The sequence below is a fragment of the Diabrotica virgifera genome, chromosome 2 (genome assembly GCF_917563875.1).
Source record: "Diabrotica virgifera virgifera chromosome 2, PGI_DIABVI_V3a".
NCBI lineage: Eukaryota > Metazoa > Arthropoda > Insecta > Coleoptera > Chrysomelidae > Diabrotica > Diabrotica virgifera.
Window position 1 is genome coordinate 75192764 of NC_065444.1, and position 14261 is coordinate 75207024.

Below are 14261 nucleotides of genomic sequence, written 5' to 3' on the forward strand. Positions count from 1 at the left end.
GAATTCTTGTTAAACATGTCCCCTATAAATAAATCAGAAGGGTGCCGGGCGAAATTTTTGGGTAGAAATTGTTTAATATTTTTTTTAACAAATTCAAAACATCACCTTTTTTGCCCGCGAAAATATGTTTTTAGCATTTTTGGGTTATCTTAAATAAAAAAGATCTGTCATTTTATTAAAACTTAAGAGTTTTCAAGTATGTATCGCAAATGCATATTTTCGCATTTTTCAGATTTTAAATCGCTTATAACTCGAAAACTATCAACTATTCAGAAATATGACAAGAGACTTTTATTGTTTATAATTACCCAAGAAACCTAAGAATACATTTTTTGAGGCAAAAAAGTAATTTTGAATTTGCTAAAAAAAATATGTTTCACCCGGCACCCTCCTCATTTGCTTAAAGGGGACATTTTTGAACAGGAATCTGCAAAGAAATCGAGTTAGAAACATTTTTCATACGAAAGTGGCCTCACACATGGACTAATATGGAAAGGCAAACTAATAATATCTGCTTGTTTTTTGGTTACTGTATACTTTTCTGTAAGTTTTCCTGGTACAATAAATAAAATATAAATTCATTGTGTATTGTTTTGATGTTATTTTCAGTATATTTTGAAAACAGCAGTATTGTAAATTGTTACTGAGAATATTTTAAAAATTGAGAATTTATATTTTGAATGCTTATGAAGTTTTTCGACATCTTCAATTTTGTAGAGAGGAAACTGAGGAATTTAAAATAAATAATCATAATACAAAATTCTAGTTAGCATGTTATGTTTTCTACATTAGTTTCAATGCAAGGTGTTCGTTGCAAACTTATTAAATCTGACAATTATTTTAATTAAATGCACATCTGAAAAGTACTCCTACCTAACATATAGTAAAGAGGAAATGAATATAAAGAAATGCACATGACAACTTTATATTACAGCTTACTTAATTTCAAAATTAATGATTAGTAAGTATAACAGTAAGGGGGAAAACTCTTTACAAAATTAAATTATCGGAGAGAAAAATGACATTTTTTTATGTACAACCTGTCTGAAGTTTGGAGTGAGTTTAGTGCAACTAAGTCTCATTAGGGAGTTGAGATATTCATCTGTTAAGTGAGATCTCTACCGATTTTTAATAAAGTTCATTCTTGATAAAGCGGCTTCGCACATATAAGTTGAGCCAAACATAGTACACAATTTCATGGCCAAACATTTACAAAATTGCCAAACACTAGGTATATTCTGAATTTATTGACGGTCCGCACAAAATTAGCTCACGGTCCGGATGCGGACCGCGGTCCGCTAATTGGTGACCCCTGATCTAAACCATGTTTCATCTAAATAATAAATTGTTTTTCCTTCTGTTCGGAACCTTTTATTTCTTCTTAGATATTCCCTTTCTCTCTTCAGTTTATAAAAATGTTATTTTTTCAAATATTTTGTTTTAAGTGTATTCATAAATTAGTGTGACATTACATTTTAAATAGATTTTAGATATTGGTCAAAATAAGTATAAATAAAAAAACATTCTAATTTATTTTTTATTATCATCCAATATATGAAATTTCTAAAATGTGTCCAACGGTGTAATAGCGTATTTTGTATATATCTCTACCATCTTTGGATGCACATCTTGTTTAAGATCTCGTTGAACTTCTAAAGTGTTGTTTATATTCATATACTGGAAGTTCTTTGGCTTTACTGTTGGCCAATATTCTACTCCTAAAATGTCTGTATAATCAGAGCATGGATATCTGTAAAAGGAAATGTATGAGTTCATTATTTAGTACTCAAGACAAAATATATATTAAAACAAGTAGTCGAGGAAATGAAACTGAAAAAATGGCAAAACCTCGCAATTTTTTCGTCCAGCATCGATTTGTACTAAAATTTGGGATTAGGCTCATTTCACCCTCTAGTTCATTTTCTATATTGAGCCATTGTACGCTTTTGGTTTTTTAAGGATGAAAACTACCCCTAAAAAAAATACTTGTAAAAAATTATAAAATAACATTTTAAAGTTTAATATTGTCAACATTTGGTTCTTATTAGTTACATAATGATTGTTTTGTGCTTTAAGATATACTATCATAATATTTCAACCCTTAAAACCACCCTTGTTGGAGCTATATATAAAAAATTACTTATCCCAAAAGAATAATTTCGGCTTGCATCAATTTACTTAACAATGTGGGATTAGGATCATCTCACCCTGTACTCCATATTCTTTAACATGCTCAAGGGCGTCGATTATTTTTAGGGGTGTATTGATAAAAATTATATAAAAACATTGTAAACTTTAATATGGGTAAAACTTGGTTTTGATTGGCTAAAAAGAATGATTGTTTTATGCTTTAGGATATAATATCATAATATTTCAACCCTTAGAAACCACCCTTAAGAACATTACAATTTTTAAAAGTAGATAATTTAATAGATCTATACAGAAAAAAAAGTAGAATTAAAAAATAATGTGTGTGTACTTTGTACGCACGTAAGAAGTTATACTTCTATTATATGATTATATGATTATAAACGAAATTAATATACTTTTTATTTATATTTTATTTAAATATTAAACTAATTTATACTTAGTACTTCTCAAACATTTTTATTAAAACATTGCCAAAAATTAAAGTAATAAAAGAATAAAAGACACACAAACACATTAAAAATGCCACAAATGATTTCTGAACGTTAATTGTCGGAAACTTTTTAACTAAATACCTACGTATTTTCTGAAAATAAAATTATATAATAAATATACTTACAATCATAAAATGTATTAAAAAAATAAAAAAATAAAAGTTTCTATTGGGATTCGAACCAGCTATCAGCGCGGTTGGTATATTGGGGTTCATTCGCCTTAAACGCTTCGCCACGGAGGCAATGTGTCATTTTGGGTGAAGATCGACTAACTAAACGGATTAGGCTTTTGCCATTTTTTAATTAAATTAAATTATTTTGATTTTTCCAAAGCTTTTGTCCGCTTAAGTCATAAAATTCTACTGAATAAGCTCAGTTCTATTTCAATCACACCTACGCTGTTACAATTATTTAACTCTTATTTTACCGATCGATGGCAATATACACAAATTAGAGGTTTTAAATCAACCCCTTTTCCTCAGTTATCCGGAGTACCTCAAGGTTCAATTGTAGGGCCGCTACTGTTTGTGATATTCGTTAATGATATTGTTGATGACCTAGATGTTCATTCACTAATTTATGCGGACGATTTAAAATTATTTTTTGAAATTAAGTCACCCTCCGATTGCATTAGACTTCAAGAAAATTTAAATAAAATCAGTATATGGTGTGACACTAATTGTTTGCAGCTAAATGCGTCTAAATGTAATGTTATGTCTTTTTCTAGAAGCCCTTCTCCAACACACTACGATTATCATATACATAATACTTCCATTTGTCGCCCCAGCTCTGTTAAGGACCTGGGGGTCATATTTGACTGCAGACTATCATTTGTTCCACACATCACTAATATCGTTGCGGGTGCGTTTAGTACTCTAGGTTTCATTTTACGAAATGCGAAAGAACTTACCGATATTGAGACTTGCAAATTTTTATATTCATCTCTTGTTCTCCCCAAACTCGATTATGCATCGATAGTTTGGTCTCCAATTTATCAAAATCACACAACTGTTTTGGAATCAGTACAGAGGCGATTTTTAAAAAGTATGCACTTTAAATCCACTGGCATTTATCCTGCTAGGGGATTTTCTGAAGAGCTACTTCTCGATAAATTTAAAATGCAAAGTCTTCAGCGTCGTAGAATAACTCAATCTTTATGCTTTTTATTTAAAATTATTAACAATCAAGTAAATACTCCTGAGTTATTGCAACTTCTTAATCTCCACGTACCACGTGTTGCTTCTCGTACTTCACAAACATTTTATGTTAACAGAGCCAGATCAAATATTTTGGTGCAGTCACCTCTAGTACAAATGCAAGCTCACTACAATGCAAACTCTGATCTCTTTGACATCTTCAATTCTAATTTACGCATCATTAAGAATACTGCTAACGATATTAGGTTGCAACCAGTCACTTTTTAGCATCTTGCTGTTATATTATATATTTATTCTGTATTTTTGTATTTAATTGTTTTACATACTATGTATTTTCTGTTTTTCTTTAATTACTTTATAAGTTTTTGTTCGTCGTTGTTCGTATGTGAGTGTGTTTTTCTCATTTTGAGTTTTTTCACACACTTACATATAAACGGCGTTTATGTAGTCTATGTATTTTATACTGTTTTGTTGTTATGTTTATGATCTGTAAACGGTAAATTTACTAATACGCTTAATACACTAACCCAGATTGTAATTGGTCCAGTACTGTTATTTGGGTACTAAATAAATAAATATATAAATAAATAAATAAATAAATTTTGAATTGAAATGATTTAGAATTGAAAAAATTCAACAACAACAAAACATAGAGTAAGAAAACAATATATTAGGTGAACATTGATAGAGATTTTGATGGTAATCAAATTATGTAAATAAAAGTATTACATACTATGTATTTTGGTAGATTCAAATAGGTAGGTACCTATGATACATTTACAATTATTACGTACCTGTTGCTTTTAAAAACTATTTAAATGTCACTACAATTATAAACCTTTTTGTTTCTGTCCTCACAACAATAAAACTAATATATTATACATTTGTTTACCTTCATATTGAACAATTATTTATTATTGACAGATCACTTCAACACCCAATCAGAGCCCGTATAACGACTAATACCATACTGTCGGTGTGCGCATGCGCGCAGATCAATATAAATTCACCCTCAATCTCAATCGCGCCTAAAGAAGTATAACTTCAAAAATTACAAAAACATTTATTTACACAAAAATACGAATTTACAAATTGGTAGAAGTACAAATACAAAGAGGTTTTAAGTCATCTTCCAGTATACGAACCAGTTCTGTGGTATTATACACGCATTGAAAATATTCCATAAGCGGACTATTCAAATATTTCGAAAAAAAAATTCGTTTTATAAACATAGCTTCATTTTTGGTAGTAAAAAGTTTTTTCAAAAATGATTTTGTAGGATTTTTAAAGAGCTATTAGACTGTGTAAATTAAATTCCGTTAAATCCCTTAGTTTTTAATTGGGGTGGGTTTAAAGGGCTCGAATAAGGGGGTGTTTGCTCGTAGATAGAGGTTTTAAACAGCTATATCTCGCTAACCGTTCATTACAATGAAAATCTATGCACATTATAATTTTAGTTATTAAAAAAGCTACAATTTAGTAGTCTACCATTTTTTTCGTATCTCCAGTATTTTCGGAGATATTTTGAAGTAAAAGTTGAAAAATACGAAATTGCAAAAATCTTTTTTCCTTTACACTCCAATTTTTCTAAAATTAAGCCTTTTAAATAAGTCAAACTTCTTGGGTGTATTGACAATACAAATATACAAGGAATACAAATATACAGAAAGGTGAAGAAGAATTTTTAATTAGGAGGGTAGTTAGGTGGGTATTTTCACTGATTTTTTCGTAGAGAAAAGCAGGTCCGACCTTTTTTTAATCATAAGTCGCTCCATTTTTATGATAAAAATTCTTTATTATTACTTGTTGAAAGGTTTGATTGTATACTTGAAAAAAGTTAATTAAAGTTTTCCTCGAAAAATGCAAAGTTTTCCCGTTATGTGGCTTTGAATATTTCAAATTATTCATTTGACGAGAAAAGCTAACATTTAAAATGCCGTATTTCGGTTTGTATTGGTACTAAGGATATTATATAAAAAGAATATAGTTTGAGTTACTAAAAGATGTAATTTTGTTATCTACAGTTTTTTTGATTATATGCATATTTTTGAGGTATTCTCAAAAAACCTTTAAAAAAAGTCGATTTTTTCGACGAAAAACTTACTTTCAAGCGCGAATAACTCGAAAAATATTAGTTCTACGAAGAAAATGTAAAAAACATTTTTTTTAGAATTACATTTTACATCGATACACATGATTAAAATGTAATAAAAACTTCCCACCCCGAGTTGGGGTGGGAACCACCCCCAAGGTTTTAGCGTACAGCGGCATGATATAGAAAATGATCCTTGGACTATTCCCTACCTTCTGTAAAAATTTCAAGTAAATCCATGCTGGACGAAAAAATTGCGAGCCAAAATGCTTCATTTCCTCGACTAAAGCAATTGGACTTCGTAAGTTAAAAGGTAAGTACCGTGACTGGAAGTCGATATTTAAACTTTTCGTGAACTTTGCGTCTATTGATTACATTTCACTAATTTTGAGTTATTTTTACCAAACTTCCGGTCATAACTTTTTAACCGGAAATTAGATCAAAACAAACTACGAGTAAATATTCGTGCTCGACTTTTCAATATGCGATCATTGACATATTATCACATGTACTATTTCCGCAACTATAATGTAGCAATTCCGATTAGACCTTTTTATTCGGAAGTGATTTATAAAAACGGGAAGTATATATTTATTCTGGTCTTGCTAAGGCGCGTCGAGTAATATACCGCTTGTACTATTTCGGCGACTTTAAAACAGAACTTCCAGTTAAAACTCTGGAACCGGAAGGCCGAGGTTAAATTTTTCACCATTAATCCCATTCTTGGGTTATAAGCTTTCAATCGATACCTCATTTGTCATTCTATCTGGTCTAATGACGTAGGAGTTGTATTTACAAAGTCTCGGGGATAGACAGACATAGATAGTTTAAGGTTTTCACATTTTTTCAGAATGGGTGAAGAGAGTATTATTATAGTGCTTTCACTCTATCTTTTCCCATGCATGAAATTATTCACGAATTACTTTTTATATTAGGTCTTTTTTTACTCACAGAAACTAGTATAGCAAAGTTAAGCTGCTTGTCCATAAAAATCACAATAAGTTAAACAAGGATAAACAATACGGCATGTCTTTGATGCCTTGTTTACTATATGAATTTTGACATTTATAATTTTCAGTAACAGTGATTAAATTTGTGAGCGTATTTGTCGTGTTTATTATTTATTTGCATTTATAGTCTAGGGCGCATCTGTTTTGAGATGGACGTTGAGAGGTGACTCAAATTTTTTTTTGCAGAAATTGCTTAAAAATATCTCAAATAATAATATTTGAGTTATCCTCCCACTCAAAATGGTCCGGAACATTATGAAATATGAAGGAAAAATTCGATTTTTTATTGGTTTTTTTTAATATAACTTTAAAACTGTTCATTTCTGAGAGAAGCTGTACTGACATAAAAGTTGCGTAATTAAATTTCCTACAAAATAAAATTGATTAAAAATTTAAAAAATAGTCACATTTGTTGCAAAATAGCAATAATTGCGAAAAAAACCATACAAAAACAAGTATTCGCATTTTACGTTTTTCAACCATTTATGCTACACTTAGGACCTTCATATTTGACCCAAAAAAACTTTATGATACAGTAACACAATACTGTATATTTCATTAAGATCGGTTCAAATTTTGAAATCCAGCTTTCGCAAAAAAAATTCATTTTTTCAAAATGTTGGTCAAATTCACAGGACTGAAAATAAAGCAGATAGCAAGTTGAAATTTTTTTTTCTTATAGAAGTGTACTGTACCTTTCATTTGTAATTTGCAAAATTAAAATCGATTAATTACCACGGCGTCAGGAAATTTTTTAAATTAACATTAATTTTTGGTGCTACGCGCAGGACAGCGGTGTTCGATTCACACAAGTTGATTTTCACCAAAATTTTTTCGAATCTTTATCTAATATATTATTTTCTTACTCTATATTTTGTTGTATTTTAATATTTTAATTCCACAAAAATCAAACTAATTTTATTGTTGTTTGTGAAATATTGTTTAAACAATTGCATACGTTTAAAAATAATAAACTTTTATTCTCTAAGTTAAAATATATGAACAAAGAAAGTTTTTGCTAAAAAAGTGTTATTTCAAAGGATAGAGTATGTGTTTTTATTTTGCAATAAACAAATTTATTTACTTATATCGAAATGTAATAAAAATTAAAATGTATCAATCATTATCAAAGGTCATTGGAATGCCCAATCAGAGCAAACTCTCCGCTGTCCTGCGCGTAGCACCAATAATTAATGTTTATTTAAGAAAATTCCTGACGCCGTGGTGGTTAATCGATTTTAGTTTTGCAAATTGAACTATTATTATATAAGGGTGACTATTTTTTAAATATATAACCAATTCTATATTGTAGGAAATTTAATTATGCAATTTTCATGTCAGTACAACTTTTCTGGGAAATGAATAATTTTAAAGTTATAATCAAAAAACGAAGAAAAAAATCGAATTTTTCCTCCATTTTTTAAAATTTTGATTATTTAAACAATGTTCCGGACCTTTTTGAGAGGGAGGATAACTCAAATATTATTATTTGAGTTATTTTCAAGCAATTCCTGCAAAAAAATTTGAGTCACCTCTCAACGTCCAAATGTACTGATATTGTTACAGATGCGCCCTGGTCTATTATTGTTTACAGTAGAACCCCGCAAATCCGAACTAATTGGGGGGACAGCCAGTTCGGATTCCAAAAGGATTATCCGAAAGTTAGCCTGGAAAGCATGGATGAATAGTGCACTTTTTAAAGAATGATTTAAAAAAACAATTATTTCCATTCGTTTCGATATTCAATAAGGAAGTGGAAAAGCTGTTTTCCTACCACCAAATATGACCACCTTATTGCAACCCATGGACCAGGGTATTCTGCAGTTTATAAAACTGTACTATAGAAAAAATTTGGTACGGACTGTATTAAAAGGCGAGGAAAGCCGTCCACTACTGACAACCTGAAAAAAATCACCGTAAAAGATCTCATTTATTGCGTGGCTGAGGCCTGGGACAACAGCCCTTAGACTTTAATTACAAAGTCATGGAAGAAGTTGTGGCCAGATTTACAATTTGAAGAAGCTCCATTACAAGATGATCTAGAAGTCGTAACACAACTTACAAGATGTGAAAACAAAGAAGAAAGTGCAATTACAAAATTTGTTGAGGCTAAATAATTTACGGATGAAGACATTGTAGACTTGGTTCAACGTTAAGGCAGCCCTAATGAAGAAGAAGAAAGCGAGAAAGAAGTTTTTCTGCCAGATCGAGTGTCACACGCAGTTGCCACTAAAGCTCTGGATGTGGCTCTACGTTACGTGGAGCAGAACTCTGCTGCGTTACCGGTCGATGTAATGTTTATGCATAAATGGTTTAACATCGCTGCGTTAACTCGCTACACCTCCATGCGTCAGACGAAAGTTACCGACTTCTTAGGCCGATGTCACATTATCCGTTTTGACCGGATTCGGTGGAAACGCATGCGTTTCTAACGCAACCGGACCGATCTGTCACACTATGCGTTTTGATCGGATGCGGTGGAACCACATCCGTATCCAACGCAACCGGACTGACCTGTCACACTATGCGTTTAGTCTCTTGCAGTTTGTAAGCGCGTAACGATGTCTGGAAACATTTTGAAAAATAAATTGTTCGCAATTTTTGTATTGGAAGGAGGAAATTTTACGGAGGGAATTAGGGAGTTGGTGGAAATCTTACAGCCTCACATATCAAAAGAAAATATGTAGGTACTAAATTTAGAAACTCCATAAGTGCAGAGGAAAGATTGACAGTAACACTCAGGTACGTAGAAATCAGTCGATATACATCGTGTCTACTTAAGTTAGACACATATGGGAAACTTTTTTATTATTAATTTTACGAAAAAAAGTTTCAAAAAATTGAAAACTATTACATATTATGAAAAGTTGTTTAAAATTTCATGACTTACTATGTGACCAAAGTAACTCATTTTTATTTCCTTCATAGTGTTGAATATTTCTTTTTCTTTTTTCATCTTTGTTAGTGTTTCCCTGTTTGTTACGTGTTGTGTCTATGATATTTTCCACATTCTTCGATAACACCACATCGTAACCTCTCAATATTCTAGTTCTAATTTCGACACACAGTTTTCCATTACATAATATGCACTGAATTAATTTTATTGAAAGCGCTTTTGGCTTCTGGTCATCTCAATGCATCGTTGTATTTCAAGGCTGCGGTGCCATTGTTCATTTAGCTCACATCCCAAATAATTGTATCTGGGTACTTTCTCCTATGGTTTTTTAATTAAGTTAGATTGTTTCGTCTTCAATTTTGTTTTTACTGACAATCATGAGTTTTTTGTGTTCAAAGCCATTCCATACCTCAGATAAGTTTTAACAATTCTTTCGGAGTTTTCCCGGTATCTATAGTAAATTTCGGTGAATAATTCTACTATTTAGTATGTTTATGTATGTAGTTCTCTGTTAATAATCTTCATTGGTGAATTTCTGTAGGTATTTCATTTCATAAAAGATTTTTCAAAACAAAAGGACTATAATCAAAATATGCAAATTAGGCTACCTTGAATACCGTGATTCATAAAAGGGTTGGAATTTTGAAATTCACTATCTTAGTAATAGCTGGGAATTATGAGGGACAATGTGATAAGACAATGGCCCCGGATGGTTATGTAAAGATTTAATACAATTTATGATTTAGTTTTCATTGAAAGTTCAATACTTAGTATACCTGTTTTCATAAAAAGTTTTCTGATAATAGATATTTTTGACCTCTCGGTAGGTATTATTAATACACAAGTTTTAAGATAACTGTTTTTTCCTTTCATGAGAAAAGAATACTTTTTGGTTGTAAATTAGTCTTAATTTATGTGTTTTTTATACAATCTAATAAATACATCATTGTCAAATTTCCCTCTGTTTATTGTCTCAGCCGTTAATACGTTAAGTCAACTTCTATCCACGCTTTGCGTTCTTGTCACTATATTCTTTTGCACTTTTATCCCAAAGTGCTGGCTTCTCCTGAATGAAAGTACTTAATAAATTTATCAGTGTCGAACGTTTTCACTATATTATTGCTACCGCTGCCTTTGAACCGCACAGTCTGACTGCTTTCATAAGAACGCAACCGGACCGATCTGTCACACTATGCGTTTTGACCGGATGCGGCGGAAACGCATCCGGTCAAAACGCATAATCTGACATCGGCCTTAAAGAATACGCCTTATTAAGGATCCCCCAAATCGACGCGAAACTTTTGCGATGCGAATTTTTCGTTGCGGAACATTCGCAGGCGAAACGGTAGCGGACGAGGCTTTCCCACATTGGCGCGGAACCTGACGCGACTCTTCGCCATACAAATATGAACAAATTATAATTTTAGGGCGGTCTTTACATCTCCGGATAACAAATTAACGAGAAGTTTATCTGACAGATATTTAATAAAACTGTCAGATAAACTTCCCGATAACTACATAGTTACCCGGAGCACAATGGAAATAACGGCAACCGCATTGCTGACCAGCTATCTAGGAAGGCAGTAGGCGTAAGAGTTTTAGGCCTGCTGATCTTTTTGGTTGGTCAGTTACAACAATCTAGGAAATTGCCAAAATGTCACTCCCCACGCAAACCGTGAAAAGATGGGAACAAGGGCTTGGATGTAGACTTGTAAGGGAACACTAAAGAACCTTGAGAGGTCAGCATCAGAAAAGTACTTGAGAATGACCAGGAAAAACCTACGCTTGACAGTTGGTTTTTTAACTGATGTTACCTTTATTGGTGTTAGTATCTTTATTGCATAATCATTAATCAAATATTATTTCTGAGAATGGATGACTAGTTCATGAAAATTCATGCATTTTTACTAATTGAAAATATTCATTTTAATTCAATCATTTTCTACTAATTCTAACCCTATACTATCCTAGATTTCATCCTTTTTTCTTATATTTTTCTAATCTTTACTTAAATCATATATTAGGTGTAGGATATTGTTTCACAATTTCAATGAGTTTTTCTGTAACAGACATTTTAATTCACGCGAAACTACAACGGCAGCGAAAAAAACCGTGCATGCAGAGTTTCATGAAAACAACGCTGATCTACCGCGACCGTTGCGGATACCGCCCCAACTAGTGTGAACACGCTCATAAGCCGCCGTGCCTATCGATTCGCCGCGATTCCGCGTAGGTTGCGGCTGCGAAAGTTTCGCGTTGGTTTGGGGGATCCTTTAATCCTACATTGTTAAATTTTCTGGTTTTACTATGTATATTAAACATATTTTTAATCCGTGGGTTCGGATTTGCCGAATGTTCGGATTAGCGGGGTTCGAATTTGCGGGGTTCTACTTTGGTTTTATAAATCAATAAAGTTTTATTTATTTATCAGTGAAGGTTATTTGGTTTTATATTTATATTATTCGACGCGCCTTAGGAATACGATAATAAATAAATACCTACTTCCGATTGTTATATTACTTCCGGTTACAAAGGTGCAATCGGAGGTGCCACATTATTGTCGCAGAAATAGTACATAAGATATATCAATCATCGCGTATTGAAAAGTCGAGCTCAAATATTTAGTTCCGGTTTTGATGTCATTTCCGGTTAAACAGTTATGACCGGAAGTTTGGCAAAAATGACTTAAAATTAGTGAAGAGTCCAAATATAGACTTCCAGTTCTACTTCCGGTCATATTGGATAAAAACCTAGGACTAACAAAGCCCAATTACTTGTTTAATGAAAAAAGTTAATAAATATGTGACCAACCAAAATTAACAATAAAATGAATAAATACATAATTTTGTATAAAAATTAATAGAGTCAACACTTACAATCTTTTTGCAAAGTTGGTAACAAGTATCCTTAATCTTTCACTCGCTAAAACATCATCCTTTGTAAAAGTATCCAAGTTCGAGACGTTATTTTTTACCCAGAGATAAGGGTCTATATCGGCATGGTTTATTTTATCAGCACCTAAAAATAAAATGTGACAATTATAAAAATTTCTAATATGGGAGACTACTTAGATTCTGCGTAACGATGATACTTATGTCTCAGCTTCGGAATTTTACTTACTAAATATGATTTTTGATCCAGTAGTATTAACGAAAAATAATCAAAAATTGAAGAAAAAATTGAAGAAAAAGATCTTCTGTGTAAAAGGTATATTTATTTAAACCCCTACAAAGGGCTAAATTAAAAAACAGAACGTTTTCGCTCTAAAGAGAGCATCATCAGTGTTCTAAGTAAGCTCTACATACTAAGCTACCAAAAATACATGGGTTAAAACCCTTAAAATGCCGACCAAAAGTCTTACATTGGCGTGTTATATATTAAACCCTGGCGATGGGTGAAATTTAAACAAGATATACCTCAAAGCATCATATGACTATACCGCGAGCATGTGGGTGGTTGAATTGATTTCTCTGTCTTCACAAAGAGAAAGGTGAAAGCCAACTCAGTTGGCAGAACGGCAGCATTAAAAAATAGAACGTTTTCACTCTAAATAGAGCATCATCAGTGTTTTAAGCAAGCTCTACATGCTAAGCCACCAAAAATAGATGGGTTAAAACCCTTAAAATGCCGACCAAAAGTCTTACATTGGCATGTTATGTGGTAAGTTAGCCAAATATTGCCAACTTAACGTTTGGTCGTAAATAAAACATACATTGTTATTAATAAATGAAAACAAATTTGGATAGTAGTAAAGAAATGTATTGCTTTTAAAAATATAGTTTAATTATATCAAAAAACTAAACAGAAACTAAATAAAGAATACTTTTTTATTGAGGTTACGAATGGCAATATTAGGACTACAGCTCTCCTATTATTGCCACCCATGTCAGTATTACGCACTGCAGAACTGCAGTTAAAAGTAACACATTTTTCTGAAAAAAAAGACAATCAAGTAATATAAACTTAATAAACATGTCTGTTATGGTAGGGGAGCTCAAGCGGGGATTTATGCAGTTACTCGAGCGCGTCAGGTTAGTATATGGGGAGAAACCTGGTACCCTGCAGATGTACCTCTACCATATATTGGCTCTTAACACAGGGGAGTTCGTTAAGGGGGGCCCGAAAAAAATATCTATTCTTAAAAAAACTCGAAATTGTCAGATTAAAATAAGGTAAGTCAAGTATTACATGCAAAAGAGTGTATATTTTTCAAAAATCTGAATTTTTGAGCCGGGCGTAAGTAAATGGGTGAGTCTCAAAAGTTCACAAGAAAAAAGCGAATATTTCGCGAAATGAATGACAGATCGAAAAACTAAAAAATATGTGCCCAATATTTTTTAAAAATCTATCGAGTGATACCAAACACGACTTTCCACGAAGAGGGGTGGGGGATAAATTTAATATTTTAAATACGAATCCCCCGATATTTCGCGAAATGAACATCAGATCGAAAAACTGTAAAAT

At 32.1% G+C, this 14261-nt stretch overlaps 1 protein-coding gene across 1 annotated transcript in view; it reads right to left on the reverse strand.

Annotated features, from left to right (window-relative positions):
- Positions 1-1519: 1519 nt before the first annotated feature.
- LOC114333515 (juvenile hormone esterase) overlaps positions 1520-14261 on the reverse strand; it is an 87647-nt gene continuing 74905 nt past the window's right edge. Inside the window, exons 10-11 of the mRNA XM_050643803.1 lie at positions 12674-12815; positions 1520-1750 (exon numbers count right to left, since the gene is read on the reverse strand). Coding sequence (XP_050499760.1) covers positions 1564-1750; positions 12674-12815 — 329 coding nt within the window. The 3' untranslated portion in view covers positions 1520-1563. The remainder of the gene's footprint in view (positions 1751-12673; positions 12816-14261) is intronic.